At 41.8% G+C, this 25,412-nt stretch overlaps 4 protein-coding genes across 5 annotated transcripts in view; 2 read left to right on the forward strand and 2 right to left on the reverse strand.

Annotated features, from left to right (window-relative positions):
- Positions 1-56: 56 nt before the first annotated feature.
- cib1 (calcium and integrin binding 1 (calmyrin)) lies at positions 57-4,203 on the forward strand. 2 transcript variants are annotated; one of them, XM_079501094.1, is made up of 7 exons: positions 57-304; positions 642-676; positions 1,402-1,501; positions 1,704-1,857; positions 2,236-2,354; positions 2,878-2,966; positions 3,904-4,203. In XM_079501094.1, the coding sequence occupies exons 1-7, from the start codon at positions 254-256 to the stop codon at positions 3,923-3,925; spliced, it is 570 nt and encodes a 189-aa protein (XP_079357220.1). In that variant the 5' UTR covers positions 57-253; the 3' UTR covers positions 3,926-4,203. The 2 variants fall into 2 exon arrangements, with proteins under 2 accessions (XP_079357220.1, XP_079357219.1); XM_079501093.1 differs by having other exon boundaries at positions 59-304; positions 3,968-4,203.
- Positions 3,965-7,302, reverse strand: rccd1 (RCC1 domain containing 1). Its single transcript, XM_079501092.1, has 8 exons — positions 6,992-7,302; positions 6,633-6,836; positions 6,289-6,454; positions 6,082-6,203; positions 5,819-5,920; positions 4,953-5,192; positions 4,823-4,852; positions 3,965-4,519 (listed from the first exon to the last, which is right to left on the reverse strand). Exons 1-8 carry the CDS (start codon positions 7,206-7,208, stop codon positions 4,362-4,364), a joined length of 1,239 nt encoding a protein of 412 aa, XP_079357218.1. The 5' UTR covers positions 7,209-7,302; the 3' UTR covers positions 3,965-4,361.
- A 649-nt stretch (positions 7,303-7,951) lies between these two features.
- Positions 7,952-18,691, reverse strand: unc45a (unc-45 myosin chaperone A). The gene is made up of 19 exons (XM_079501364.1): positions 18,520-18,691; positions 18,130-18,322; positions 17,245-17,420; positions 17,035-17,124; positions 15,550-15,717; positions 15,263-15,431; positions 14,690-14,860; positions 14,301-14,472; positions 13,070-13,370; positions 12,854-12,948; positions 12,607-12,748; positions 12,282-12,422; positions 12,029-12,156; positions 11,575-11,641; positions 10,905-11,018; positions 10,672-10,787; positions 10,170-10,287; positions 9,559-9,714; positions 7,952-9,064 (listed from the first exon to the last, which is right to left on the reverse strand). Exons 1-19 carry the CDS (start codon positions 18,541-18,543, stop codon positions 8,789-8,791), a joined length of 2,817 nt encoding a protein of 938 aa, XP_079357490.1. The 5' UTR covers positions 18,544-18,691; the 3' UTR covers positions 7,952-8,788.
- A 5,838-nt stretch (positions 18,692-24,529) lies between these two features.
- man2a2 (mannosidase, alpha, class 2A, member 2) overlaps positions 24,530-25,412 on the forward strand; it is a 40,619-nt gene continuing 39,736 nt past the window's right edge. The window contains exon 1 of the mRNA XM_079500811.1: positions 24,530-24,708. The gene's annotated coding sequence lies outside the window, so the exon portion shown is untranslated. The remainder of the gene's footprint in view (positions 24,709-25,412) is intronic.

The raw sequence follows: 25,412 nt of genomic DNA on the forward strand, positions 1-25,412 counted from the left end.
TTTATTTGATTGAATCTAGTCACCCATTTCAAACGTCATTCAACATTTTGGGCCCCAGGGAGCGCTGTCCTCTCATATGGGACGACCTGTACTGAGCTACGAGAGGCGCGCTGTATGCAAACATTGCTATGGCAATCCGTTACGCAAATACGTAGGCCTACAGGAAAAGGAAGTAATCAGTCAGCCATCGGAGCTGTAAACTTCGAGTAACAACACAACAACACAAGTGCCTTTTAAAGTTGAAAAATAGACAATGGGAACATCAGCAAGCCAACTGGGGAAGGATGTGTTGAATGAATATCAAGTAAGTAGCAAACAGAACGTTGACAATGATGATGAAAACTTTACTGCAGTGCTCAACTATTTTCCAAGCAACTGAAAAAACATTGAAAATTATCTCACTGTTCTCACAGAATGTATATGAGAGATTTTTGAGATTTTTGCTTGGAAGTTGCCAAAAGTAAATTTGAGAACTTTGTGTGGTGATAGTTGTCATAGCGATCACTTTGCAGCTGTCAAATTATAGTACGAAACAGTCTTTGTGATGTGAATTATCTTATTTTTCATCATGAGTTATTTGTAATGAAGTCATGATTCTGGCCTAGGCGTGTCATATAGGTTGTGCTTTCTTGTATTTTCAGGAGTTGACATTTCTAACAAAGCAGGAAATTCTTCTGTAAGTAGGCTAATGTGTGACTGCGTGTCATCACATGTTGACAATCATTATGCTACACACATACTAACCTTGGATCAAGACTGTAAGACATTATTGGCAGTAGTCTAAAAGTAACTAAGTACATTACTCAATACTCAAGTACTGTGCTTTAAGTACAGTTTTGAAGTATTTTTTACTTTATTGGAGTATTTCCAATTTTCCAGTAGGCTACTTTTATAATGCACAAATGAAGTACTATTACTCCACTACAATTATTTGAAAACTTTAGATACTGTTCACTTTTTAGATTTCGATTTGTATTACTAAATATACATTAACCACTTAACTAAGCGCTTATATATTTCAGCAGCTTTGTGAGCTTGGAGAGCTGCTACTGTATCTTCTAAAGATTTGTAATACATTTTGAATACTTGAAATGGGACATTCTGCATAATGAGTATGTTTACCTTTGGTCCTTTATTTTGATGCCAATAGTTTTGTAATTTTACTTGTGACAGTGTATTTTTTACATTGAAGTAATGATACTTTTTCTTAAGAAAAATGTGAGTACTTTTAACCATCACTGATTATTTGTATACACAAAACATGTCTGACAGAAATCTCTTGAGTTTTGATCCAAGTCTGCAAACATACATGCTTGCTGCTATAAGGTCCCTATACTATTTATGTATGTTAATATTTGAAGTTTGCTTGGTGGCAATTCAGAATACGTCTTTTTTCTTTAGTGCACACAAGCGTTTCAATGAACTGATTATCAAAGAAGGTGGAACTGAAAACCCTTCCAGTGTGTCAATGGGGACCATTCTTACACTGCCAGAACTCAAGGTAACATACTAAAATTGTGTGGTTAATTATTGGTTAAAAATACCTATGGTTATTATAAGTGCTAATTGACCATGTATTGTTTACTTGGTCCGTCTCCTGAGTTTGGTATTGTGTAAAGAGGAAGCATACAGGTATTTATAACATTGATAAGGTACTGTATGCCTGACCCTTGTACTCTTTTTGCCAACTTATACTCCCACAGTCCAACCCTTTTCGTAAACGAATCTGTCAGGTATTCTCGACATCCGAAGCCAAGGATGGAAGTCTCACCTTTGAGGACTTCCTGGATCTGCTGAGTGCCTTCAGTGACTCGGCTACTCTGGAAATCAAGTCCCACTATGCGTTCCGCATTTTTGGTAATCACGTTGATACATTTCAGTATTGCTGCAACTAGCATCTTAGTGGTTATTTTGCTTTTTCGATTAATCAAAGTTTTCTAAATATTCCTTTATTTTTTATATATCAACGAATGAATGACAATCGACTGCATTTATTAGTTTAACCATATAAGCCCTGGTGTGGTGTCACACAAAAAATTGTGAAAATAATCTACAATCTCGACACCATTGTGACACGTTTCGATTGTAGAATTTTCCCAATTATCGAAAATCTTTCATTTTATTATTAGAAAAATAAATAACCGATTCAATTCATTAGTTGGTACCCATAAAGGCGTACATTTCATTGTTGATTGTCAGATTGAAGGTTGCTACTGGTTTCTATTATTTATTTAGACTTTGATGACGATGGCACACTGGATCAAGGAGACCTGGAGAAACTGGTAAACTGTCTGACTGGTGAGACGGACGACACAAGACTGACCCCAGAGGAAATGAGACAGCTCATTAGCAATGTGAGTTCAATGATGCTTCTAGAAACAATGGCAGGGTAACCCAATCTACTAATCTATGCCCAGAGCTTTTGAGCAAAATTGTTTTTATCCTCTGTCTTCTTTTCACTTCCACATTCTATATAACTATGGGCCTTTTTTTTTAAAGAAAATTTGTTTCATTTTATTTAGCTTATAAAGCACTTGGTAGTTGTCTGTTGGTCTAAGTTTCCAAAACCTTTTCAGAGACCCAAAAGAGTCTCCCTGGGACCCACACTTACAAAAATACATTATGGATTAATCATTAATACTACAAGCGCACAACACATTGTGATGCAAACATATTGAACATTTCTGGAATTTTGTTTTTGTCCTGAAAAAGTAACCACAATTGTAAGAAAGGTAAAAAAAAAAAAAAAGAAGAAGATATGCAGGATATTATTTTCAAGTTGAGACCCATAAAACAGGTCCACGACCCAAAATGGATTGTAAATATCTGTTTGGGAAACACTGGTCTAACGGATTGTTATTTTTGCCCAAATCTTAGATTCTTGAAGAGTCAGACATCGACAAGGACGGAACAGTGAATCTCTCAGAGTTTCAACACGTCATTTCACGATCGCCAGATTTTGTCAGGTGAATAAAACTAATTACTGTTTGCACAAAATGTGTATTGAGGTGCATGATAATAAACTGTATTTGGTAGCATATCGAAGTCGGCCATGAAAATGCCATATCGAATCGGTCTCAAAATAATCCAGATTATTTTCACCGATATTGATTACGCAAATAGTAGCCTGGCCCAGCCAGTGTGCTCTCTGGTCTAGAAGGGTGGGTGTGCATGGAGCAAGCGCTGGAGAATATGGGTGCGCGTCATAGAGTATATAAAAGGATAGAGACTGAACTGGCGCGAAGCTCCGCCCCCCCAGCTATTCATGTCAGTGGAAGTTGCTCAGTGGCGTTTTGAAGCACCCGGAAGACTGCCGGAAGTACCGTCTCAGAACGTCTACTTCCGCAGTGCAACCGAGCGCTCAATGTTAAAGCCCAGCTGCACGGGGTTTCCCGGTCATGAATACACGGGTCCGCCTGTAGTCCCTCCTCCTACCACTAGGGCCCAGAGCTTCAACGTTGAATAGCCTCACTGGCCCCTTGGTGCGCGTTCATGTGTTTGGCCCAATCCATCCCAGAATGCACTCTGTTCCTACCCGGAAGGAGGAGTGAAATCGCCTCATGCGCTTTTGAGCAATTTAATGCAAGTGGATGGGAGGAGAAATCTGGTGACATCTCTATTAATACATTATATACTCTTAAGGTTTCACCTAAGGTTCTGCCTGTCTCTGTCTTTTTAAAACTGTCAGCTGTTGTAGAGAGGAGGGCTTACCATCTACTTTCAACAGCAAAACAAAAAACATAATTAAAAGATTCAGCTATGAGTATAATTTAAATATAATAGTATTGGCCGATATGACCCTGCAAAGAATCGGAGATCGGTCATGATTTCAATATCGTGCATCTCGAGATTATATTCATAATCTTAAATAGTATGACTGATATACTACTTGTTTTTCTCCAGTTCTTTCAAGATTGTGCTGTGAAGACAGGATATGATGACTGATATACTACTTGTTTTTCTCCAGTTCTTTCAAGATTGTGCTGTGAAGACAGGATAGGGAAAAGGATCTGGTATCCTCCATTCTCATACATCTACTGTTTTCCTATTTCACATCAATTTTAGATTTGATTTGCCTTAATTTATATTTACCTGGATTTTTATGGTCTGAGCTGTATTATGTAATGTCTATGCAATGAAATGCCTTTCCTATCATTTTTTTAATAGAGGAAAAATAAAAACACATCTTGTGTATGTGTAAGATATGTTGTTGTGTATGTTTGTCTTTAACGTAATAATTTCTATTCTTTCATGTAAGGCACAATATTTTATCCAAAACATTGAATCCAAAAGGCCATGGTTATTGTGCTCACAACACAAGATGGAAGGTAAATAATAATCAAACTCCAACAGCATTTATTTTAAGATGTAACCACTTCCTCATTGATCGCTGCAGCAAAAGTGTTCCATGCACCACATACTACATCTACTACACGTAATCCTTTCTCCTTGAAGAAGTCCACATACTGTGGTTCGTCTGAGCTCAGTGTGGTCTTGTGTCCAAGCTGGCCATAGTCGCCTGTATCAACAATTAATAAAAGGTTAGTGATAAAGTAAGACACCTAACTTTAGCATCCCTATATTGAGAATGCCGCATGTCATAAGTGAATACTTTTATCCTAGTACATTGCGATGCAACGTGTTATTAGCTTTTAGTAGATCAGCTTTTATTGCTATAGTAAATACAGGGATAAATGTGTTTTCTTTCTTCCAAATAATGGTTAGAGTTGGCACTTGGAATTATATCTACAAAGTCATAGTACATTTGCGAGTGGTGAAACAACAAGCAAATTACTTGATGGTTTATAAGATACATTCTTACCCCAGCCCCAAGTGTAGAGGTAACCAGTATCTGAAATTCAAAAATCATAAAATTAATGATCAAATGACGTTGATGGTGATCTGACAAATGTGGTAACTGATTTAGTACAGCTCGTGAGATGGTTTCTTGCCTGTTACTGCTGCAGTGTGTCTGGACCCACAGCTGACCTTAGTGACTTCACATGATGGATCAATGTCCAACAGGGCTGGGAACGCCTGGATGGATATGAACACATCACTCTGCTTCCCACCTTCCTGAGTCTCATCACATGTAGATGTGCTGGCATCCTGGGTGGATATGAACACGTCGCTCTGCTTCCCACCTTCCTGAGTCTCATCACATGTAGATGTGCTGGCATCCTGGCACAATTCTGGTGTATACAGTACAGATAGTTTCTGTTTACTGTTGTTAAAGCTTAAATCTGTAACTTACTCACAAGGAGAGTAAGTGATACGTTTTTGTAAAAAGAAAAAAACACATTTATTAAAAAGATTATTTTGTTGAGTGGTAGATGTTTGGTCTTCGACATGGGAGACCCGGGTTCAAATCCTGTTTGTTACCTTTACAATTACATAAAATGCTAAATTGAAGCTTTAAACCAGATATGGGCAACAATTCAAATTATTTTTGATCTACAGGCAGATCAGAGTGAGTACAGTATGTCAAGCAGACAATTTGATTTACTTATTCTGTTGTATAATTCTGATTAGCAGCTAAACTGAATATGTTCACTGTCAGGAGTGTCAGCTTGGCTGGCAATGGTAGATTTCCTCTAACTTTGGAAAAGGTAATGTGGATCATATTCCCCAAAATGTTGCCAGCCTGTTTCCCAGAGTCCCCCAGGTGTTTGTGCCCCCTATTTATTCCCCTCCAAAGCAAATCTCTCAGCCAAACATAGCATAACTACAAGCTCACAACACACAGTTCAGCTATTTCCCCCAAAATATTCGCCCTGTAAGACATGCCCAGAATAGGCAATTGAAGGAATAGTCTAACCTGGTCGCTGTCTCCTTCCGTGCTGCTCTTTTCGTAGAGTCTGTGATGGGAGGCCGAGCTGGCCACTCTTATTCCAACCCCACACATACAGGTCACCCCCAGCTGTTGACAAAATTGGTCTACATTAATTCCCCTGATGCATTCCTTTTTGGGCATAGATCTACGCATATAGCCGACCTTGTACTTGTACTGTAGGTCTGCCTTTTTCAGTGCACGCCACCGTCATATGACGGAGCAGAGCATATATGAGGCATTAGTCTCACCACTAATGCAGGCAGAGTGCCAGCCCCCAGCAGCCACAAAGCTCATTGGCAACCCCCAGAGGGCCTCAACCGCCCTGGGCTCCTGCTCAGAACTGAGAACTTCGTGTCCCAACTGACCGTGGCTATGAATACAAAAACAAACACAAATGATGGCACGTAAGTCGGTTAAAGCTAAGCACTCAGGGCTAATTTTGCTTGTACCTTTACCTGCCTGACCCCCAGGTGTACATAGCTCCAGTTGCACTGAGAAGTAAGGCATGATCGGCCCCCAGTGCTAGACGGACTGCCTTCAGCTGAGGAGATATAGGGCGATAGAGGGGAGGTTTTGCAGCTATGTATCCTCCTGGGACTAATGGGAGATAAAGTGAGGTCTCTAGAATGAGAAAACAGAATAGATGTAGAGGGCTAGATGTCATATATTTATATAAAATTCATCATAAAACCTCCAGTTTCAATGTATAGACAGTGGAAGTGGACAGGTTTATTTGGTTCCATTTGTGCACAGTTAAATTAACATGCAGGTCTTTCAGGATATCATTAGAGTAAGCTACCAGATGATTCCTCCGACTGTGTTTTCATGGCCATGCTCCAAACTGGTGTCTTGTCGTTGTTCCCCGTTTTCCAGGACTCTATCCTGTCTGGGAAAGCCAGTGTCACATATTCTTCGCTTATCTGAGCATCCTTGCATCCATGGCAACCTGCACCTGTCACTCCTCCTAAGCCAAACCCCGACAGGCACACACCACCACCATCATCTAAATAGAAAGTCATTAAGCTACATTTTAGAATCTCTAGCTTTTACCAAAATGCATTATTAGCTAACCCTAACCCTAAAGGGCTATAATAGTGTTAGCTCTGGTCCATAGCTCTAATGCATTAGAGCTATGGATCAGAGCTATAATAGTGTTACCTTCTGAATACAAAGATGCTCTCCGGCTCCAACTTGCTCTGATTAGACTAATATTGATTCTCTTGTTGGTGTCTTGTTGACAGCTGGATGCATCTACATAGTCTTTAATATTGGTTGGAGTAAGCACCTTGACGGTGCAACACTGGTCTATTTTTAACTTCTCATTATTATCACATATTTGTCCGAACGCGTTGAAGCCAAATCCAAACCAGTCCATTGGTGCATCCGCTGCAATTTAACTCCTGCATACAGCTAGTTTTTCTTTGCGATTATGCGATCGCGCAGTTTCTCGCAAAGTTTATACCGCTTTGAATAGTGAAACGATTGCGCATGGGCCAAATAAGCCCAACTCCATGGTCTCTGCTTATTGGTCAAGATAGATAATTTCCTTCTTTGTCATTGGTCCAGGCATAGTTCCGCTACAAAAGCCCGCCCCTCGCCCGCACAACATAAACAATAAGGCACTACTGTTTGTTCCCTGTGGTTTAATAGTTTTCCTCCTTTTTAACTCTTAAGTGTGCCTCTCTGCCTTTTTTCTATACCAGTTTACATATCAGAAGGTTCACACACAAGGTTCATCAATGTTTTTTCGATTTGAGAGTAAAAACATGTTCTCCCCATTTTCTCTCATGTACAACCCTGAAGTACCTCCACATACCCCTAGGGGTACACATATCCCTATTTGAGGAAAAACTGATCTTGCCTGATTACATTCACAAAAAACTGCAAAAGCAAATTAAGTAAACACCCATTTATAATGCTTATCGTCTGTCGGATAGAAACCTCATTATGTCCAAAAGAGTTTATTTTCAGGATTCAAAAGTGACAGATCTACAAGTTCAAAATGTGTCGCTTCGCGATGTTCCGAGCTTGTCTAGTTTTGAGTGACGCTGTAGTATGATCAAGTAGGTTATTCATTTATAAAAACCAACGATATGTTCAGCATGAAAAAAATATATAGCAGCTTCATACATTTTATTATGCTTCAAGTTTACATTTACAAACAGTAAATATTGGAAATTGAGTGGAGTAGGCATGTAACGATTCACTGAACTATTATTATTTTAGACTTAAAAAATAATTCTCTTACAAAGTACGGTACCAAAGTGCGGTACCAAATTCTCTTACAAAGATCCTTTTTTAATTTTTTGCATCGTAATACATTTTGAATTAAATCGATTTAAATTGTCACCAGTTCGAATCGATTTTAATCAATTTACGATAAATCATTACATGCCTAGTGTGGAATATATATTATTTTAAAAATAAAACAAACCAAATAATTTGTCACATAGAAAAGAAGGTAAATAACTAAATATGCATAGTGTTGTGCAAAGAAAGAATACCTGTAATATCAGGGGAACAGGAATACAAAGTATAAAAAGCAATGTTTTAAGTATTTGGTCTCCAAGTCGAGTGATACATTATTGTTGATAACTTGATGAACATGATTCTAGTGAAAACAAGCATGAGCAGTCGTCAATATCAGACTTTTCAATACCACTTCAATAAAATACTCATTATGAAAAATCATGGTTCTTGTTGTTGACATAAGACATGTCAGCATTGGAATAACTCATACACACCCAGAATGAGTCACAAAGCTGTTAAAAGTCCCTCACCCCACCACCACAGAGGTTGTGGGTTCGAATCCAGCGTGGTGCATCCGGCTTTATGTCCGGGTGTCTGTAGGGTAGCCAGGCAGCCAGACAATAATTCCTCTGGTCCCAGTTATTTTTACAGTACAGTATCTGTGCACTCCAATAACCCATGTCCACACACACTATCACTTGGTCCTTAGGCTGTCTCTCCATTTTCACCCTCTGTTTTCTTGATGATGCCATACTCTATAGCCATGTCCAGACAGCTCTGAGCTAGCGTGGAGATGGCCTCTTGTTCTTGTCCTCCCTTGGCCATGACGGAAAGGATCTCCAGCGTCTCGCTCTCCATCAGTTTCTCAGCCAGACTCTTGTCTGCCTGCATCAAGTGGAGAACAATGGCGACCCCGCGATGACGCAGGTCCACCGTTGTCACTAGAAGCAGGGCCTGCAGGATCGTCAGCCACTGGCTAGTCTAAAAGACAAGACACAAAATGAACTCCCAAGGGACTCTTAACCACACAAATCCTCTGCACTGGGAGAAAAGCAGCCATTTTGATTGAGCCTCAGCGGTCAGGTTCTTGTGGTATGTTAAAGGAGCTATTGGCTTTATGATTATAATGATTTATCATGATTTATGATTATTATATTCCCTCACCCCCCCTTTTTCTCCCAATTTAGTCAGTATGCCAATTTCTCACAGGTACCCCCTACAGTTGAGTTGGTCTTAGGGAAGAGTAGAGACAACCATGTGTCTCCTCAAACATGTGTGACGTCAAGACAGCTTATTTTCGCCTTACAGTGACGCATGTGGAGGTACACGCTATTCTTGTCAGTTCCACCACTGAATATGCAACCAGAACAACCGGTCAAGAGTCCCTAGTGCAGTGACAGATTGTCCAGACCACCTGACTTTCCTCCCTGTGAACATGGACAATTGTGTACCCCACTCCCTCACGTTTTACTTACAGTTTCAGGAATGCGGGTGCAAATCTCAGGCTGCTGAGCTGCCAGCATGGCCAGAGCTCCTGCAGCAGCTCTCCTGAGCCTCTCATCTTCCTCTCCACAGTAGAGCACAAGCAACTTCAGACGGTCATTCTCCTTGGCCAGGAACAGCTCCTGCACCTGAACACCAAGAGCAGCCACATTTATACTACACAGTAGAAATCCAACACATTTCACTGTGAGCACCTCTAGATTTTCCACAGATTGAAACTCCAAAAGCTCAATGATTTCTTGAGATTTGTTTCAGATGTAAAATGCCATTTGATTATGTATAGGTGCTGCCACACTATCGAAAGAGCCGTTCTCGGCTGCGCGCAGCTTAAATTCTGAGTTTTTAGACAGCTGGTGGATGGAAAAGAAGCTCCACCTCCGCAGACTTTTTGCGCAACGGCCAGATTCCCGGAAACGCTCTCCTCCGCGCAAAAAGTCCGCGGAGGTGGAGCTTCTTTTCCATCCACCAGCTGTCTAAAAACTCGGAATTTAAGCTGCGCAGAGCTTAAGAAGTGCGTGGCTGTCGACCGTTTTGCGCTTAGGTGTGGAAAGGGCTTATTACTATTAATATTTCTGCGTCTTACCTCTGAGCTAAGAATGAGATTACACATGCACTCAGTGGCAGCCGCTCGGAGCAGGTCGTGATCGTCAAACATGTAGCCTTCAATTTTTGGTACAGCTTTCTCCTTGATGATTTTTTGCCTGTGAAACCGGGTTCCGACGTTAAACACAAGCTCTCTAAATATTTATCTAAATCGTGTTGGTGGTAAAAATGTATCCATGAGAAATGTAACCATTGACAATTAAGATTAAAATGAAGGGACATTTTGGGGGTTTTATTACACACAGGTCGTCTTAGTACACTATCTATTATCACTATTCTTTCAACTAATAAAATCATTAAAATAGCTTGCATGTCATGTATGTATGATCAATGTTTGAACAAAGAGGAGGCTTGATTGGCTAGCTGTGTGTGTGTGTGTGTGTGTGTGTGTGTGTGTGTGTGTGTGTGTGTGTGTGTGTGTGTGTGTGTGTGTGTGTTTTCTTCATGGTTTTCTTAGGAGAGACCTCCCCCTAGTGGCTCACCTGAGCCTTTCGCTGATGCCACCCAGATTGGTGAGGGCCATGAGAGCCTCAAAGTTCTGCAGCCCTGTGCATTCCAGACTCAGAAGACTGATAAGGGGTCGCACCACTTCGTAAATCTGACAACACAAGAGAGAGCGAGATGTTTTCTCATTCTCAGTGAAGGATTCATAAAGTAACTAAATGTATTTAACTGAAGTGGCAAATATTACAGCATCCCCCGGACCCCCGCTCACCCTTTCTCCCGGGAATCCAATCTCGGGGTTGGTGGTGATCACGAGTTTTGCCAGGGCTTGCGCTGCCTTTTGTTTTCCAACATCTGTGCCCTCGGATGCCAGTGGGATCAGAGCCTGCAGAGGCAAAATATCAACAGGAATGAGGCTCTATTCAGACACCGTATCAAGATCCAAAGGTATCATTTATTGTGGTAATAAATAATATCTTTGGAGCTTGTCATTGTGTGGACTGTTTTATTTTGTGATGTTTGCTTCTGCCCAGCACCTGGCTTTTTAAGTTGTGGCTGTGCATGCTTTGTTCTCGTCTATGCTGACAGTTAGCCACGTTGTTGAACAAAGTGTACAGTATGCCTATTGCCTACTGTAGGTTAGGGCTGTCACGATTACAAATTTAAGTTGACGATTTAATAGGTTTTTTTTTGCATTGAACATTGGAACATTGTCAGGACCTTGACTTATTAGTGACGTGTCTATTGGGGCCAAATCAAGTCAAACCAAGACTAGTCAGGTCTGGCCCAGAATATCACCTGATTTCAACCAACATAAATTCTGCCCACTAAGACAGACGTCTTAGTGGGCAGACGTCTTAGTGGGCACAACTATTGATGATCACATCACGAAGTGACAGGCCTACTGTAGGTGGCATAATAATGGATCAGGGTGCTCTAACCTTTCCTCCACCGTGTGCCACCACCGTGCCTCGTTCTTCCTGCTGCTCCACCAAAGCCAAGAACACCCTACAGTGAGAAATGAAAACATATAAAATCCTGCAAAGACGGAGCTGAAAGGAGAGGACAGTCAGTAACAGTTGGGGCAGCTATGGCTCAGGAGGTAGAGCAGGTCGTCCAATGATCTGTAGTCCCGACTCCTCCTGTCTACCTGTCGAAGTGTCCTTAGGCAAGACACTGAACCCCACCTTGCCTCCAGTGGTTGCCACTTGCCACCCTTGGTGTGTGAATGTGGGAAGTGAGGACGCTGGCGTTGACTGTTCGCCGCTTCACCGAATGAATGGACCATTGTAAGCGCTTTGAGTTGGCACGTAGTGCATTGAAAAGCGCTATAAAAATGCAATCCATTATTATTATTATTATTATTATTATTATTATCAGTTACGTGGCACCTACCTGGCGATGCACTCCCTGCAAGATTCTGTTAGGGCAGGACTTTCCTGTTTGACCATGCACACCAATGCAGAAACCACACCAGCCTGCAGCAGTTTCAGCAACCTCTTCTCCACAAAGGGAGGGGCGTCCTGGTGGATGAAACGGAACTTGTTCAAACTGCAATGCAACACGCCGTGTGCTTGTAGACATCAACTATGGAGCTCACAGAGAACCAAGTGTCGATAATAAAAATGCAATATAAAAATGACAGCACCTTGGGGTGTTCTTTTGGGATGTGCTGCTTTGCGTATTCGGCCAGTTGCACCATCTGAGGGTCTGGCTTCTCCACATCGTAGCTGTTGGAGCAGTTCACCAACGTGGAGCCCACTGAGTACAGTACTGTTTTGTCTTCAGACTGCGAGAACGTAAAGCGCACACATTTAGTCACACCATTACTGTGTCAAGAAAAATAAATGCAGGTACTTTAGCAAATTATGGTATTAATGATGACACGCAACACTGCATTCACAATGGAACAAAATACATATATTTCTTTTAAATAATGACTTGCAATGATCATAATGCAAAGACTGTGAAACCTTAGCTAGTTCAAACATGGCTTGAAGTGCATTCTTGTCCTGCACCAGATCCTCCTTCACATCAGCATCAAAGGTGAGGTATGCCAGGCCTTCTACCGCCCACCGACGAGAGGATGCCGATAGAGACTCATTACATAGCCACCTAAAGCAGAGACATATAACCCCTTATTTTACATCCAAGAAAACAGGACATGGCATGTCATAGAAATCTATTAAATAACATTTCTAGATATTATCCAGAACATACTTCCTGCATTGCTTGGCCAGTTTCAGCGTGGATCCCTCCGCAAACTGCTTCATGCTGAAATCTGTCCCTCCTGCAGATCCCAGTTTACACAAACCCTGTGTCACACAAACCCAAAAAAAACCCAATTATTTCAACTACGTGTACTATAATTATTATTCTTTGCTCTTAACCTTCGAATGAGGACCATAAAACTAGAGATGCTTTTCTGGAGCTTACCACTAGTGCCCTCACACGTATCCTGTCATTCTCACTCGTCTTGAAGAGGTCTTTCAGAAGCGCCACGCCATTGGCCGTGAGGAAGGACGCTCTCTTGGCCTTGCCCGCGGCGTGGATCAGTGCCTCCACGGCTACCTGCTGGTGGGTTATATCCTTGGAGGCACAGAGAGCGATGACTGCGTCCATCATGCCCGACAGCTCCAGAGTTCTGTTCCCCACGTCGCTGGGTCCCTGGAGGAGCACCGACACAGTCTGGATGGCCCGCAGCTTGCTCTCCAGATCATGCCTGCTGAATTGTTGTCTGCATAGAACAACAGAACTCTATTAGTCTTGAAAAAGAAGCAGGTCGCGCAACTCGTAGTCATGATGCAAAAAAACTTTTATTTTAAGATGACCAACGTTTCGGCACAAAATGCCTTCTTCAGGGTATCTACCCCTACCCTGTGCCAAAACGTTGGTCATCTTAAAATAAAAGTTTTTTTGCATTGTTGAGTTGTGCGACCAAGTTTGTCTCCCGTGGTCAGCACCTCCCCACTATTGGTGTGCGCTCCTACCTCTTTGTTAGAACTCTATTAGTCGCCAAACATTTCCCCCATTCATAAATCATTGCAGCAGAGTAGCCCTGTAGTCAATAGGGTGACCATATATTCAACACCTTAAGTCCGGGACCCTTAAATCAATGTGCACATTTGCCGTGCACACACATTCATGTATACGCACCATGCGTGTTGCATACAGGCAACCCTGACTGACAAACAGCAGTCTACGTCTATGCAACAATTGAAAATAACCTATTATTTTATATCTGGCAAAAACCAGGACAATTTTGTAGCAAATGTTGAAAACCAAGACATAGGGCAGTATTATGCGTGTCAGTACCAGGTCGTATTACTTAACTTAAGACCTGGAGGCGTGGTCAATGCTGTTTGGCCACTCAGAATAGCCAAATGGCATTGATCACGCCTCCAGGTCTTAAGTTAAGTAATAAGACCTGGTACTTAAGACACGCATAATACTGCCCATAGTGTTTTAGAGATATTTAGTGTTAGTATTTAGTATTAGTATTATAGAGATATCCCGGCCAAAATGGGACATCTGGTCACCCTAGTCTAAAATCTCTCCATAGAGGATTCTCCGTTGACTGAGTGAGAAATTAGATGTTTGATTTCCCATGTGTAGGGGGAATATTATACCTAATATAATAACAAGGAATCGTGGGCAGTAAACTCACTGGACATATTCCTCCGATAGCTTGTTGAAGTTGTCCCTCTCTTTGTCACTGTTGAGGTCATCATACAGTTTGCTAAGCAACACAGAGCAGCTCATGTGGGAGTTTTCTGTGAGAGGTGGTCCTTCTGAAAGTTCAGGGACTGTTCCTGCCACCACCAGGATCTTCTTCAGTCCTGCAGGAGGAGACAGAGGGATATTTTCATAACGGTAATCCTTCATAATATCAACCAAATGACTGTCCATCTTTGATAAAGAACAATTTTTGCTGAATTCTCACAAAATACTAAATATACCCACAAAACAATATATTCTCATAGTGAATACTCCCTGTATTCATCAAAGAAAGAAAGTTTTAGGAATTCAAGAATGTGTGATGGGTTTGTCTCGTACCTTGATCTATCACCCATAATGTGACAGAGTTGTCAGGGTTTTTTCGGGACTTGCGAGGCACTTGTTTGACCAGTAGGTTTATGGCGCTGTCTCTGCCAGGGCCCGATACACTAGATGATGGTATCATCTCCAACAGGTGCCGCAACATGGACCGCAGCTCCTTGGATGGTTCTGTATCAAAATCCACATGGCCAGTTGATGATTAAATAAATACCAGATGGAGAATGCAGAAAATATGTCAAACATCTATAATAGGTTTAAGGCCAGAATTCTCCGGGTAGTTCAAATCCACAAGTTGATTTTACTTCAATTTAGTTGTTTTTAAATCACACTATTAAAAAAATAAAAATAAAAGACAATTATAATCAGGTGTGAAAACTGAAGCTGGTGTGTTGTAATGTACCCTTCTGGAATCGAGTGGCTCTTTTTTAGCTGCAGTGTCACATCCAACAGCAGGTACAATTTATTGATTTTGAGGCCTCGATTCAATTTGATTCTCGCTCATTTGGATCGACTGACTTATCAGGTTGTGATATTTAAATGTATGTGTCTATCATTAGATTCCAATCTCACCAGGGAGGATGGCCTCGTCTTTCCCTCTGATCTCTCGGTTCATGCCCTCAGTCAGGGCCTCAAACATCACCTGCAGCAGGTGGCAGGCAGCCAGAGACACGGTGGACGTCTCACATCCCATGACTGCACACAGCTGCTCCATTCCCAACTCATTCACTATGGCCATGGTCTGGAGAAATGACAATTAGGGTGTTATTAGTTCATCAAAATGTATATAGTGTACATCGATTTAACTTTGTAAAACATAGATATACAATAGGGCAAACTTCTGATCAGTAAATACTTACTCTGGACTGATGTCCTGTGCACAACCCCACCAGCGTCCTCAGAGCAGACAGCAACAGCTCCTCCTGCTTGGAACCCAGCAGCTTCTGAAGCAGCTTCACTCCATCATTACGGAAGATCTGCTCAGCACCTGCATCTTCTCGAGACAACACCACCAGGTTCTGTGCAGCCTAAATGAACAGATAAAGACATGAAAGTGAGGTGCAAATCTAATCACACAATCAGTGCAAAGACAGAGTAAAAGCCTGAGATACATCATAACCGGAAGTAGGGGTGCAGCGGTTTACGGCTTAAAACTGAACCGTTCGGTACTCCTTGCACGGTTCAATACGCCTTTACGGACCGCCTTTACGCCTTTCTTTTTCCCCTCGGTTTTGAGGGGAAAAAGAAAAAAGAAAAGAAAAAGCATTACTGCAGAGTTCGCTTCGACCCGCGATTGAATCCACCTGGTGTTGTTTGGCAACAGTTGATCCACAAGCATCAATACACATTGGGAGCCTGTGGATCGACGATCGTCTATATTCGTCAGGCGACACCATCGGATTAATACATGATCATATTGATTAGCCTACCTGAAGTTGTTGTGCTCGCAGCAGGAGCTCATTAAAAGTATTTTCCGTCAGAAAGAAAAACAACAAAAATACTCCATGGCTGTAGGGAGTAGGAACTATTCTTGTAAGCATTATAAGCATATCCTTAAATCCTTGTTAATGCAGAGATTAAATGTGGATCTTTAATTGTAAACTAAACTTGTGTTTACTTTTTTCTCTGCGCACACTTCCCCCTGGCCCCCTCCCTCTCCCTTCTCTTGCGCTGCAGCTGCACGCCGGAAGTTATGCAGGAACACCTACTGACCGAGTGTCAAAAAACTACTTTCTGGCCTTGACAACCCATACAACCAAACAGAAAAATCTGATTGCATTAAACTACATTAAATTACGTTAAACTCACTTTACCACTCACTTTGCCACTCGATCTGCCATCCACTTTATGCGCATACCCTCTATAAATCATCGCTTTGATGTGGACTTTACAGTTTTTAGAATGTTGCAAACCATAGTTTGTGGGATTCTGTTGCAACAATTTCGTCTCATCACAAACGTTGGTCTGACTAGGCTTTTGTTTAGAGTGTACAAATGGAACCAAATGGACCAGTAAGGGCGCTTTTGGTCCCATTTGTTTTGTATACTCTTGGGAGTTACTAGTACACTAGTGTTAGTTAACTTAACACTAACACTAGAGAACTTTCCCCTGCTAAGGAACACTTGCTACAAACCTGTCATTGTTTTGTAGTTGGTGATACAACTACTGTTCTATTCTGAACAGCAGGGACTAACGGTAGTATATTGTTTTGTAGTTGGTGATACAACTACTGTTCTATTCTGAGCAGCAGGGACTATACGTTAGTATCATTGTTTCTATTACTAGGGTTACTGTTAGTTAGTTGGTTAACACTAACACTAGTGAGAGTTGAGGAGGAACCTTACCTTTTGCTTATCAGACTCTTTCGCAGATGCATCCAAGAGGAGGGAGAACATCTGTTCTACTCTAGCATCTGTGGAGTTCAGCTGCAACGACTATAGGGTAAAGGATAAAAGGGACAGTTGTTAACAAAAGCTCATCCATGGTTATTAAGATCATAGAAAGCACCATAGCCATTCAAACCCAGTAACCCGACTCTCAAAAAGAAAGATCACCTTCTGCTGGATTTGTGCTCCCAACAGCCGGAGGAGATCCTGGAATGTTTTGGTTTTGGGTTCCAGCTGAGCACACCTCTGTGCATCCATAAATGCCTGGTCTAGCCGACCCAGTTTCTGAAAAGCCTGAGCCCTTCGGAACCTTGCTTTGACATCACCCGGGTCATTGTCTAGAGCTGTGTGGAGTGAAGACAAGTTGTGTTTATTTAAGTGCATTTCACATTGACAGAGACAAATTATATAATGCAATCAATGCAATCACTTCTTCTATATTATAGCTACAATCCCCAATCCGGGTATCTACAGTAGTGTAGGAAACCAAATGGCTGCCGCAATGCAAGAGGAAATCTGCCCTCGGCCAGTGGATATATCAGGCTTATGGGCTTCAGGCAGGGCTACTTGTCAACTATAAGTGTCAAGTCTGTCAACAACCATTGACATTCTCAATGGAAGAGTATGGAGACCACCTCCAAGTTATACAAATGTGCTAGTTAATAGTTAACTTATATAACAGACTTAAGGCCTATTCATAGTCCAGTTTTCAGTAAAGAGGTGACCACTGCAAACTACAACATGACGCTCACACAACACATCTCTGTTTTTACTAACCCCTTTTGGTGGTCACCTCTTCACCGAAAACTGGACTATGAATAGGCCTTTAGCCTTTAGGATCATCATGCTATGGACCAGAGCTATAACAGACTCTACTACACAGATTGGTTAAAGTATCAATTTATTCATTAAAACCAATTCTGGATTGCCACTGTATAATCTACAAAATGAATGTACATCACATCACACTAAAGCTTACACAGGTTTTGCATTTTGGGGGAAGGGTATGCATTCTGATTCCGTGTCTAATAAAGACTAAAATATGCACTTTACCTTTCGAGGCATCAGCCTCTGCCTTTTTGTAATCCTCCATCTTGAGGTAACAAGCACTGCGATTGCGATGGAGAATACCAGTCTCTGTTCCACTATCACTGATCTTCAATGCCTTGGTGTAACAGCTTATAGCACCCTGCATGTCTCCTGCCTTGAAGAGCCTGTTCCCTTCCTCTCTCAAGGCTGCATGGTCCTACAGGGAAACACACAAGTAGAAAAGAGGGAATATAATATATGAATAGGCTAGCTATAACGTTATGGCATGACAACAAAGACATGATATATACACGAAATACATGTGTGTATGTGATCGCCTAGGTTACTAACGTGTAATGAGATATATCAACGCAAGGACTTCACGTTTTTAGTCTATGTATGCTGTTATCTTACCTTTTGTATTTCATCAACGCTCATTTTCAATGTGTCTCGGGACGCAGTAGTGTGCCAGATGGAATAAACTTTGTATTTTATATTCTGTGAACAAAAAAACGTATTAAACTTCTGCCAAAATGTGTTATGCTTCCTGGTGTGTCGCTCGGCAGCACGATGATGACGCTTACTACCAGCCCCGCCCCCCCTCCAGACCAGACCATAAAAGGCATGTAGCTTCAGCCTTCAGGACAGAACAAACAGAACAGAAGGATCTCTATCTCACATATCATGGACCTATTTGGTTATATTTTCATTCCGGGTTGCTGGTGAATACTAGAGACCATTCATTTCCAACACAGTGGTGGTGGGCTGCTTGTTTTAAAAGTAGCAATAGCCTACCATGTATAGGAGTAGAAATAGTTTGTTATAGAGGCCTAGCCTGACACTCGTTTCACTTCATTATTCACATATTATTTATGAATATATAATATATTTGTATTCAAAATTCTACTTGAGTGAAAGTTAAAAAAAGTTTTGGAACTAAAATATAGGCCTACTGGCAAATGGTAATAGCTAAAATACTTTTTATTACACATTGTGTTCATACCGGTAACTTTTATTTTGCAGATGTGGTAAGCTGAGGCTTATTTTTATTATTGTCTGCATAATTAAGTAAGCTTTCAATTAATTGAAATGTGCATTTGCCCCTGAGATGTATGAGTACACGTGTCAAAAATGGAAAATACTCAAGTATAACATTAGTAATATAGCCTATACCAATATACCAAATATATAGTACTTACTGACTCATGGGTCGGTGTAGCATTTTATTGTTAACAAGCAACACAATGATTAAATAAGATAAATAAAATTACAAAATGGAGGACGTTAGAAAATTACACTGTTTACAAATTATTATGCAGGAAAGGGAACACATTTTGAAAACTAGAAAAAGTGCCCTTCTGGGCACAGGTCTCCACCAGGAGGATAGGACTGTGTGAGATGTTTGGAAAAATGTTTAGGAGTAATATAAACATGTTGCCTTTGATGGCAATTGGATGATTTGAGGCATTTTGTTCCAAAAATGTGTTTTGCAAAAATCTACCTGTTGGTGGCGCTATAACAGGCCAATGTGAAAAGGGTGGGATATATTCCTCAGCCTAGTAAGAAAATGTGTGAAAGATTTCACGTAAATTGCATGCTGTGTTCATGATTTGAAGCTTTTGTTCAAAACGGGGCAATCTTGCAAACTGTGAAAGCCAATTATAGCCAATTAGGATGGAATATGAAATATCGGACAGATCCGACTTGAGCACATGACCATAGAGATACTGTGTAACGATTTGTGAGATTTTTGGACAGAATCTGGAGGAGTAATATCAAAAAGTGTGTTTTACAAAAGTCGGCCTCCTGGTGGCGCTATAAAAGGCCGTTCTGGAAAATGCGGGGCAGAGGTTCATCGTTGGCATCCAGGGAGTGTGTGTGCAAAGTTTGGCATCGACCGGGTTAACGGTGCCGGAGATTAGCTGTACACAGACGGACGGAAGGACACACACACGGACGGACGGACACACACACGGACGGAGTGCAAAACATACTCTCTCCCCATGCCTTCGGCCTGGTGGAGACAATTACCGTAGCACAACTGGTTATTTGAACCTAGGCCAAGAAAGATCTGCTGCTGTGTCCAAGCAGAATTTTAACCGAGATATCCAAGTGGTTACAGGATGATGTAGCAGAGGCTGAAAGAAAAGCACATAAGTATATCTGGGTTGTATCTTGTAAGCTGGAAGTAAGGCCAAATACTCTGGTTTGTGTGGTGGAGATCGATGAAACTCTGACACCACCATCTCTGATATTTCCTTGCCTTTATATCGTTGGCTGCAGTGCTCGTGTCATCCCAGTGTCAGACATATATCCATATATGGAGTCCCAATGTCACTCATACCCAAAGATGGAGCCTATGTTGTCAGACTTGTGTCAGTTAGATCCATAAATATGGACCATCTAACAGGCATTCAGTGATGTGGTCTGACTTATGGTGGTATATAATGCATCAAGTCTCAAATTCGACACACACGTTCCACACCCCCACAGGGGGTGCAGTGCCCGTTGTCGAGTCGGTCGCACCCACGATTGTCCAGAACCACCACAAAAGGCCTCTGCCCGGGCTCTGGACAGGGCCCCTGCCCAAGCTCCATATATGGAGCTGGCCTGTTCTGACATCACAAATATGTTCTGACATCTCACATCTCCATATATGGAGTTGGCCTTAGTGGCCTGTTAATTCTGACACTTCATATTTGGGCATGCCTGACAGAACTCCATATAGGAATAAAGAGAGACAGATACAGAAATCTCCATATACTGTATGGGCATAAAAGGGACACAGACAGATGGGTGAAACGGGTTCTCTGACACGGGTACAGCGGGTATTGCATAGCCGGGTGGCTCATGGATCTCCATATTCCATCATTACAGACTCGGTGCTCTACAGCCGGGCACGGGTCTAGTAGTGTTAAACCCTTTACAAATGTTGAAAGTCTTTTCATCAGGAGGCTGCCTTTCTTAGAACCAGCATGGCACTCTGCAAATCCCCATGCAGGGATACTCCGTCACTACACAGAAAAATCCTATGAATTAATCCATTTGTAACTCAAGAGCGTTTGCAAATGTGTACTCTCTCTGAGTTATATTAGCACAGGGTGTTCCTCCATTATTGTCAAGCTCCCCTATTGTTGTGTGCCTGCTGTGTCCCTCCAGTTACCATGGCCACACTGTGACTTGAGGTGGAAGTAAAGGTCAGATATCCAACGTGGGCAGGCGCTAATAAGTGACGAAGTCAGTGTGAGACATCTTACTCGACAGAACCACAAGAGATCCACAAGAATCAGACATAGCCGTAGACAAGGACCACACCCTGAGGAATGGGCCTGTTCCTGCATGGACATTACAAAAATCACACATGTGAAGTGAGGGGCGCTCTTATCATCGTACATCATCATGCATCATCTCATACTGATCAATCAGAATGCCTGTTGCCTGTGATTGGTTAGCTGATTTGCTCGTTTACATATGACGTACATTTTCCCTTCAATGTCAATGGCGTTTAATGTCTCATATTTAGCGGAATTTTAACCTAATGTCTCCATTCATTGTCAATGGCAAATCTTGAGACGTGTGGGGACAAAAGCTGTTTATAGAAAATACACACAAGCACCTGCATCAACATTTCTTCCTGACAATATTATGTGAGAGATTGTACTTTTTTACTCTGAATCGAGTACTTTTCATCACTGAAAAATAGCCCATATGTCTGTCTGTCCAGAATTGTGTGGACTGTGGAGTGTCTACTCTACATAGAGTCTGCAACAATCTGTCACTTGTGACAAGAAACAATAGCAGGGCGAGATCAAAATGAGCTAAGCTCCAAGGAATTGTGCCACTGAAAAAGTGGCCACCGTGCCACTGTCGTGACTAAGTCAAGAAGCCCCAAACAAAACCATCTGTTTTCTTTGTTTGACTGACAAACAGCTTTCTAATTAATTATTGAAGTCACAGCTAAGCTCCAGTTTCCACAAAAGAAAATTAAAGGAGTTTATAAAATAGTCCCGTGGCTGTCCTTCAAAGAAGCATACCATTATCGCACTATAATGTAATGGATATTTAATCCATTACCACGGGCAATTAAGGTGTTATCTTGCAACATACGACACTGGGTTTTTCAGGTTGAACTGTTCTGTGGTTCAGCTCATGTTTTTTCTGGTACATGACTGCAGGCAGCACTGTTTGAACCTGCAAATAGCAATAGCTCAAGTAAAGTGTGTCAGAGAGACAGTCAGGGACAATAGAACCCTGGTTAGTGTTGTGATTTGTCCATGGCCATCTAATGTCTATGTAGCTGACTGTTGTTGACTATTATTATGATCTATTAGATGCCGCCAGTAAGGTCATCCTTATTCTTATCCTAGTTTGTTCTGTTGTATGTTGTTTGTTCTATGTCTCATAGGAACGTGGGATATACCAAACTGAGGTAAGTCACTTGATTATTATTTAAAAAAGTGTTTTCCTCTTGTTTGGTATCGTACAATTTTGTTAGGTTGTGATACAACATTTATTTGTCTGTCTCTTTTTTCCCCCCATCTTCCAAATTAAGGGACCACTCGTACACAGTGGTCAACCGAAATCACAACAAGATTACCACGCCCACATCAAAGAACACTACAAAATATGTCCTGTGACATCATGATATATGACATAACTCACTATCCGTTTGAAGTACCATTAAGTGATAAACAGTAAGAACCATGCACTGGGTGTTCTGTACATGCTCTCGTTCATTTGGCTCTATTGTTGAGCAAGAAATCATTCCAGCCGCCCACTGAGAATGCTCTCAGGAATTCTGTTTCATTAATTTTTTAGAGCAGTTGCATTCAATGGAGATGTTATAAATATGAAACAATAAGAGAGTAGTAAACCATGGAGGTTTATTACCGTAAACAAAGTTGGTAATGGTAATTGTCAATGGAATTAGTAACGAAACGGTTTTGAAGGAGTCAAGGGATTCGCATGTCTTAATGACTGTTGGTAGGGCGTTCCACATTTTGGTGGCATAGGAGCGAAAATAATTTAGTCCCTTGTTTGTGCCGAATCTGGGTTGTACATGGTTTGTTGCACTCCCTCTGGTGTTGTGGGTGTGGACTTCGTTAACATTAAGAAAGTTTTTAGGTACATGGTTATCATGGTGGTGTATCGAATCTTGTGGACCAGACCCATTGCAAGATGCTGTACTCTGTCGTCGACCCTAAGCCATTCCAGCCTGTCAAAGTGGGCAGGGGTGAGGTGGGTTCGGGGGGTGAGGCCAAGTAGGAGCCTGACCAGTTTGTTTTGGGAGGTCTGGAGCCTTGTTTTAAGGGCCTTTGAGGTGCTGTGGTACCAAGAGCTGCATGCATAGTCGAAGAAACCTTGTACGAGGGCTCCTGTTAAGGTCTTCAAGGTGTTTTTGTTGACCAGTGAGGAGATCCTGTAAAGGAATCTTGTTCTTTGATTGACTTTTTTGATTACGTTGGTGGCCAATTGGCCATTTTATCACCGGAAAGATTAGCCTCCAGGATGGAACCTAGGTAGGTAATTTCATCTTTTCGTGTGATAATATTGTCACCCACTCTAACCAAGAAGCCATCTGCCTTGCTGAGATTACTATTTGATCCGAAGAGAATTGATTCAGTTTTTCCCAGGTGTAAGGATAGTTTGTTATCAGCGAGCCAGGTGCAGATTCTACCGAGTTCAGAGCTGAGGGTCTTTTCAACCTGCAGTTTGTTCCTGTCCGAGACCAGCAGTGCTGAGTCATCTGCGAACAGGAACAAGTTGCAGTCACAAGCTGATGTCATGTCGTTTACATATATTAGGAACAGTAAAGTCCCTAGTATGCTTCCTTGTGGAACGCCACAGCTCACTGGGAGGGGGGGGGGGGGGGGGGGGGGGGGGGGGGGCAGTGTTCCGTTCACCTCCACCATCTGTTCTCTCCCCTCCAGGTAGGATTGCATCCAGACCATGCCGCAGTATTTGCCAGCATCCACTTTGTGTTTGATGTGGTCGCTCAAATAGAGGAGGCATGTGTCAGTGGAGTGGGATGTTCTGAAACCAGATTGGAACTCGTACATTAATTTATTAGTGGCAAGATACTTTTCAACCTGTTCTAAAGAGGATTTGAAGTAGGTACCCAAGAAAGCTCTACTTCCATTGTGGTCCTTCTTCATACTCAATTTATTGAAACATTTACTGACAGACAAATACTATGCAAAAACAAAGCGTGTGCGTGTAACACGACTATGTAATGTGTAATATTTAAGTTATAAATAGTGTGCTGACTGTGCTGTGCTCTCTGCTCTGCCTCTGTGCTGCTGCCAGTGAAGTTGATGGTTGTCTAACTTGTCTTTCTAGTACAGATAGGATAAACCCCCGCTGGAGTCTTGTGGCCAATCAGGGCTCAGTGCGTTGTTCACACAGCAGCCAGCCCACTGTTCCCACAAGCCTTTGCAGCTCAATCGCTTTAGCTTCAGCCAGAGCTCTGGCTTCAGCTTGCTAATGGTCAATGGTCATGTCTAACCTGCCGCAGCTTTCACTGCGAACAGTGACACGTCCGCGCTTATCATCCCCACCACACCCGTGGGATGGATAACCTTCCGGATAACTGGCGTTTGACGGGTATAGTCACATTATTGTCCCTTTTCCCTGTCAAAAGACTAGGTTAATGTTGACGCTATAGCCACGTATCGCCTAGCTAGCACTTGCTGCTACTAAAACATAGCGACGCTTTTAGTGGAGCTTCTTGGGGTTCTGCAGCAGTGCTGCCTGCTGATAATAACGTTACAGACCACAGAATGCAAGCTGTAGACATTATCATTAATACCACAATGCTGTCTGTGTTATTGTTGTTGCTAATTAAGCTAATGGAAGCTCAAGCTAGTTAGCCATGATGGGAACATTAGTGAGAGAGATGGCTCTCTACTAGCCTAAGATTTAGACTCTCGTAGATGTATTTATCTATTCTGACATTATGTCAGAATCGATAAATACATCTACGAGAGTCTAAATCTTAGGCTAGCTCTCTACACCTGTCAGTCAGGTGACCCCAATGGATTCAAATCTGAATTTACACTTCGTAGTACGTCGGTGTCCCTTGCCCAAATAAGAATAGAGCTACTAAGCTATCAGATAAGTAACTAACAACGCTTAGTTGGCTTGTATTATATCTGTTAATTTTGATGGGACAACCTCATGCGATGGAGAGGGGGTTTAAATTAAGCTTCTATATGTCTTGCTAAAGTAATGTCACTGCTGCAGCTGTTCAGGATTAGCCATAGTTTCTAGAAACTATAGAATCACATTTCTTCTATATCATATGATTC

The sequence above is a fragment of the Electrona antarctica genome (assembly GCF_951216825.1).
Source record: "Electrona antarctica genome assembly, chromosome: 5".
NCBI classification, from domain to species: Eukaryota; Metazoa; Chordata; class Actinopteri; order Myctophiformes; family Myctophidae; genus Electrona; species Electrona antarctica.

Excerpts from the sequence above, each read along its gene's own strand:
- cib1 (XM_079501094.1), top strand. The coding sequence starts at position 254 with ATGGGAACATCAGCAAGCCAACTGGGGAAGGATGTGTTGAATGAATAT. Across the intron at positions 1,502-1,703 it reads TTACACTGCCAGAACTCAAG|TCCAACCCTTTTCGTAAACG; the intron begins GTAACATACTAA and ends ATACTCCCACAG. Across the intron at positions 2,355-2,877 it reads TGAGACAGCTCATTAGCAAT|ATTCTTGAAGAGTCAGACAT; the intron begins GTGAGTTCAATG and ends CCCAAATCTTAG.
- rccd1 (XM_079501092.1), bottom strand. The coding sequence starts at position 7,208 with ATGGACTGGTTTGGATTTGGCTTCAACGCGTTCGGACAAATATGTGAT. Across the intron at positions 6,455-6,632 it reads ACAGTCGGAGGAATCATCTG|AGACCTCACTTTATCTCCCA; the intron begins GTAGCTTACTCT and ends TTCTCATTCTAG. Across the intron at positions 5,193-5,818 it reads CGGAAGGAGACAGCGACCAG|AATTGTGCCAGGATGCCAGC; the intron begins GTTAGACTATTC and ends TGTATACACCAG.
- unc45a (XM_079501364.1), bottom strand. The coding sequence starts at position 18,543 with ATGAGCGTTGATGAAATACAAAAG. Across the intron at positions 12,157-12,281 it reads TCCCAAAAGAACACCCCAAG|GACGCCCCTCCCTTTGTGGA; the intron begins GTGCTGTCATTT and ends TTCATCCACCAG. Across the intron at positions 9,065-9,558 it reads GCACCCGCATTCCTGAAACT|ACTAGCCAGTGGCTGACGAT; the intron begins GTAAGTAAAACG and ends CTTGTCTTTTAG.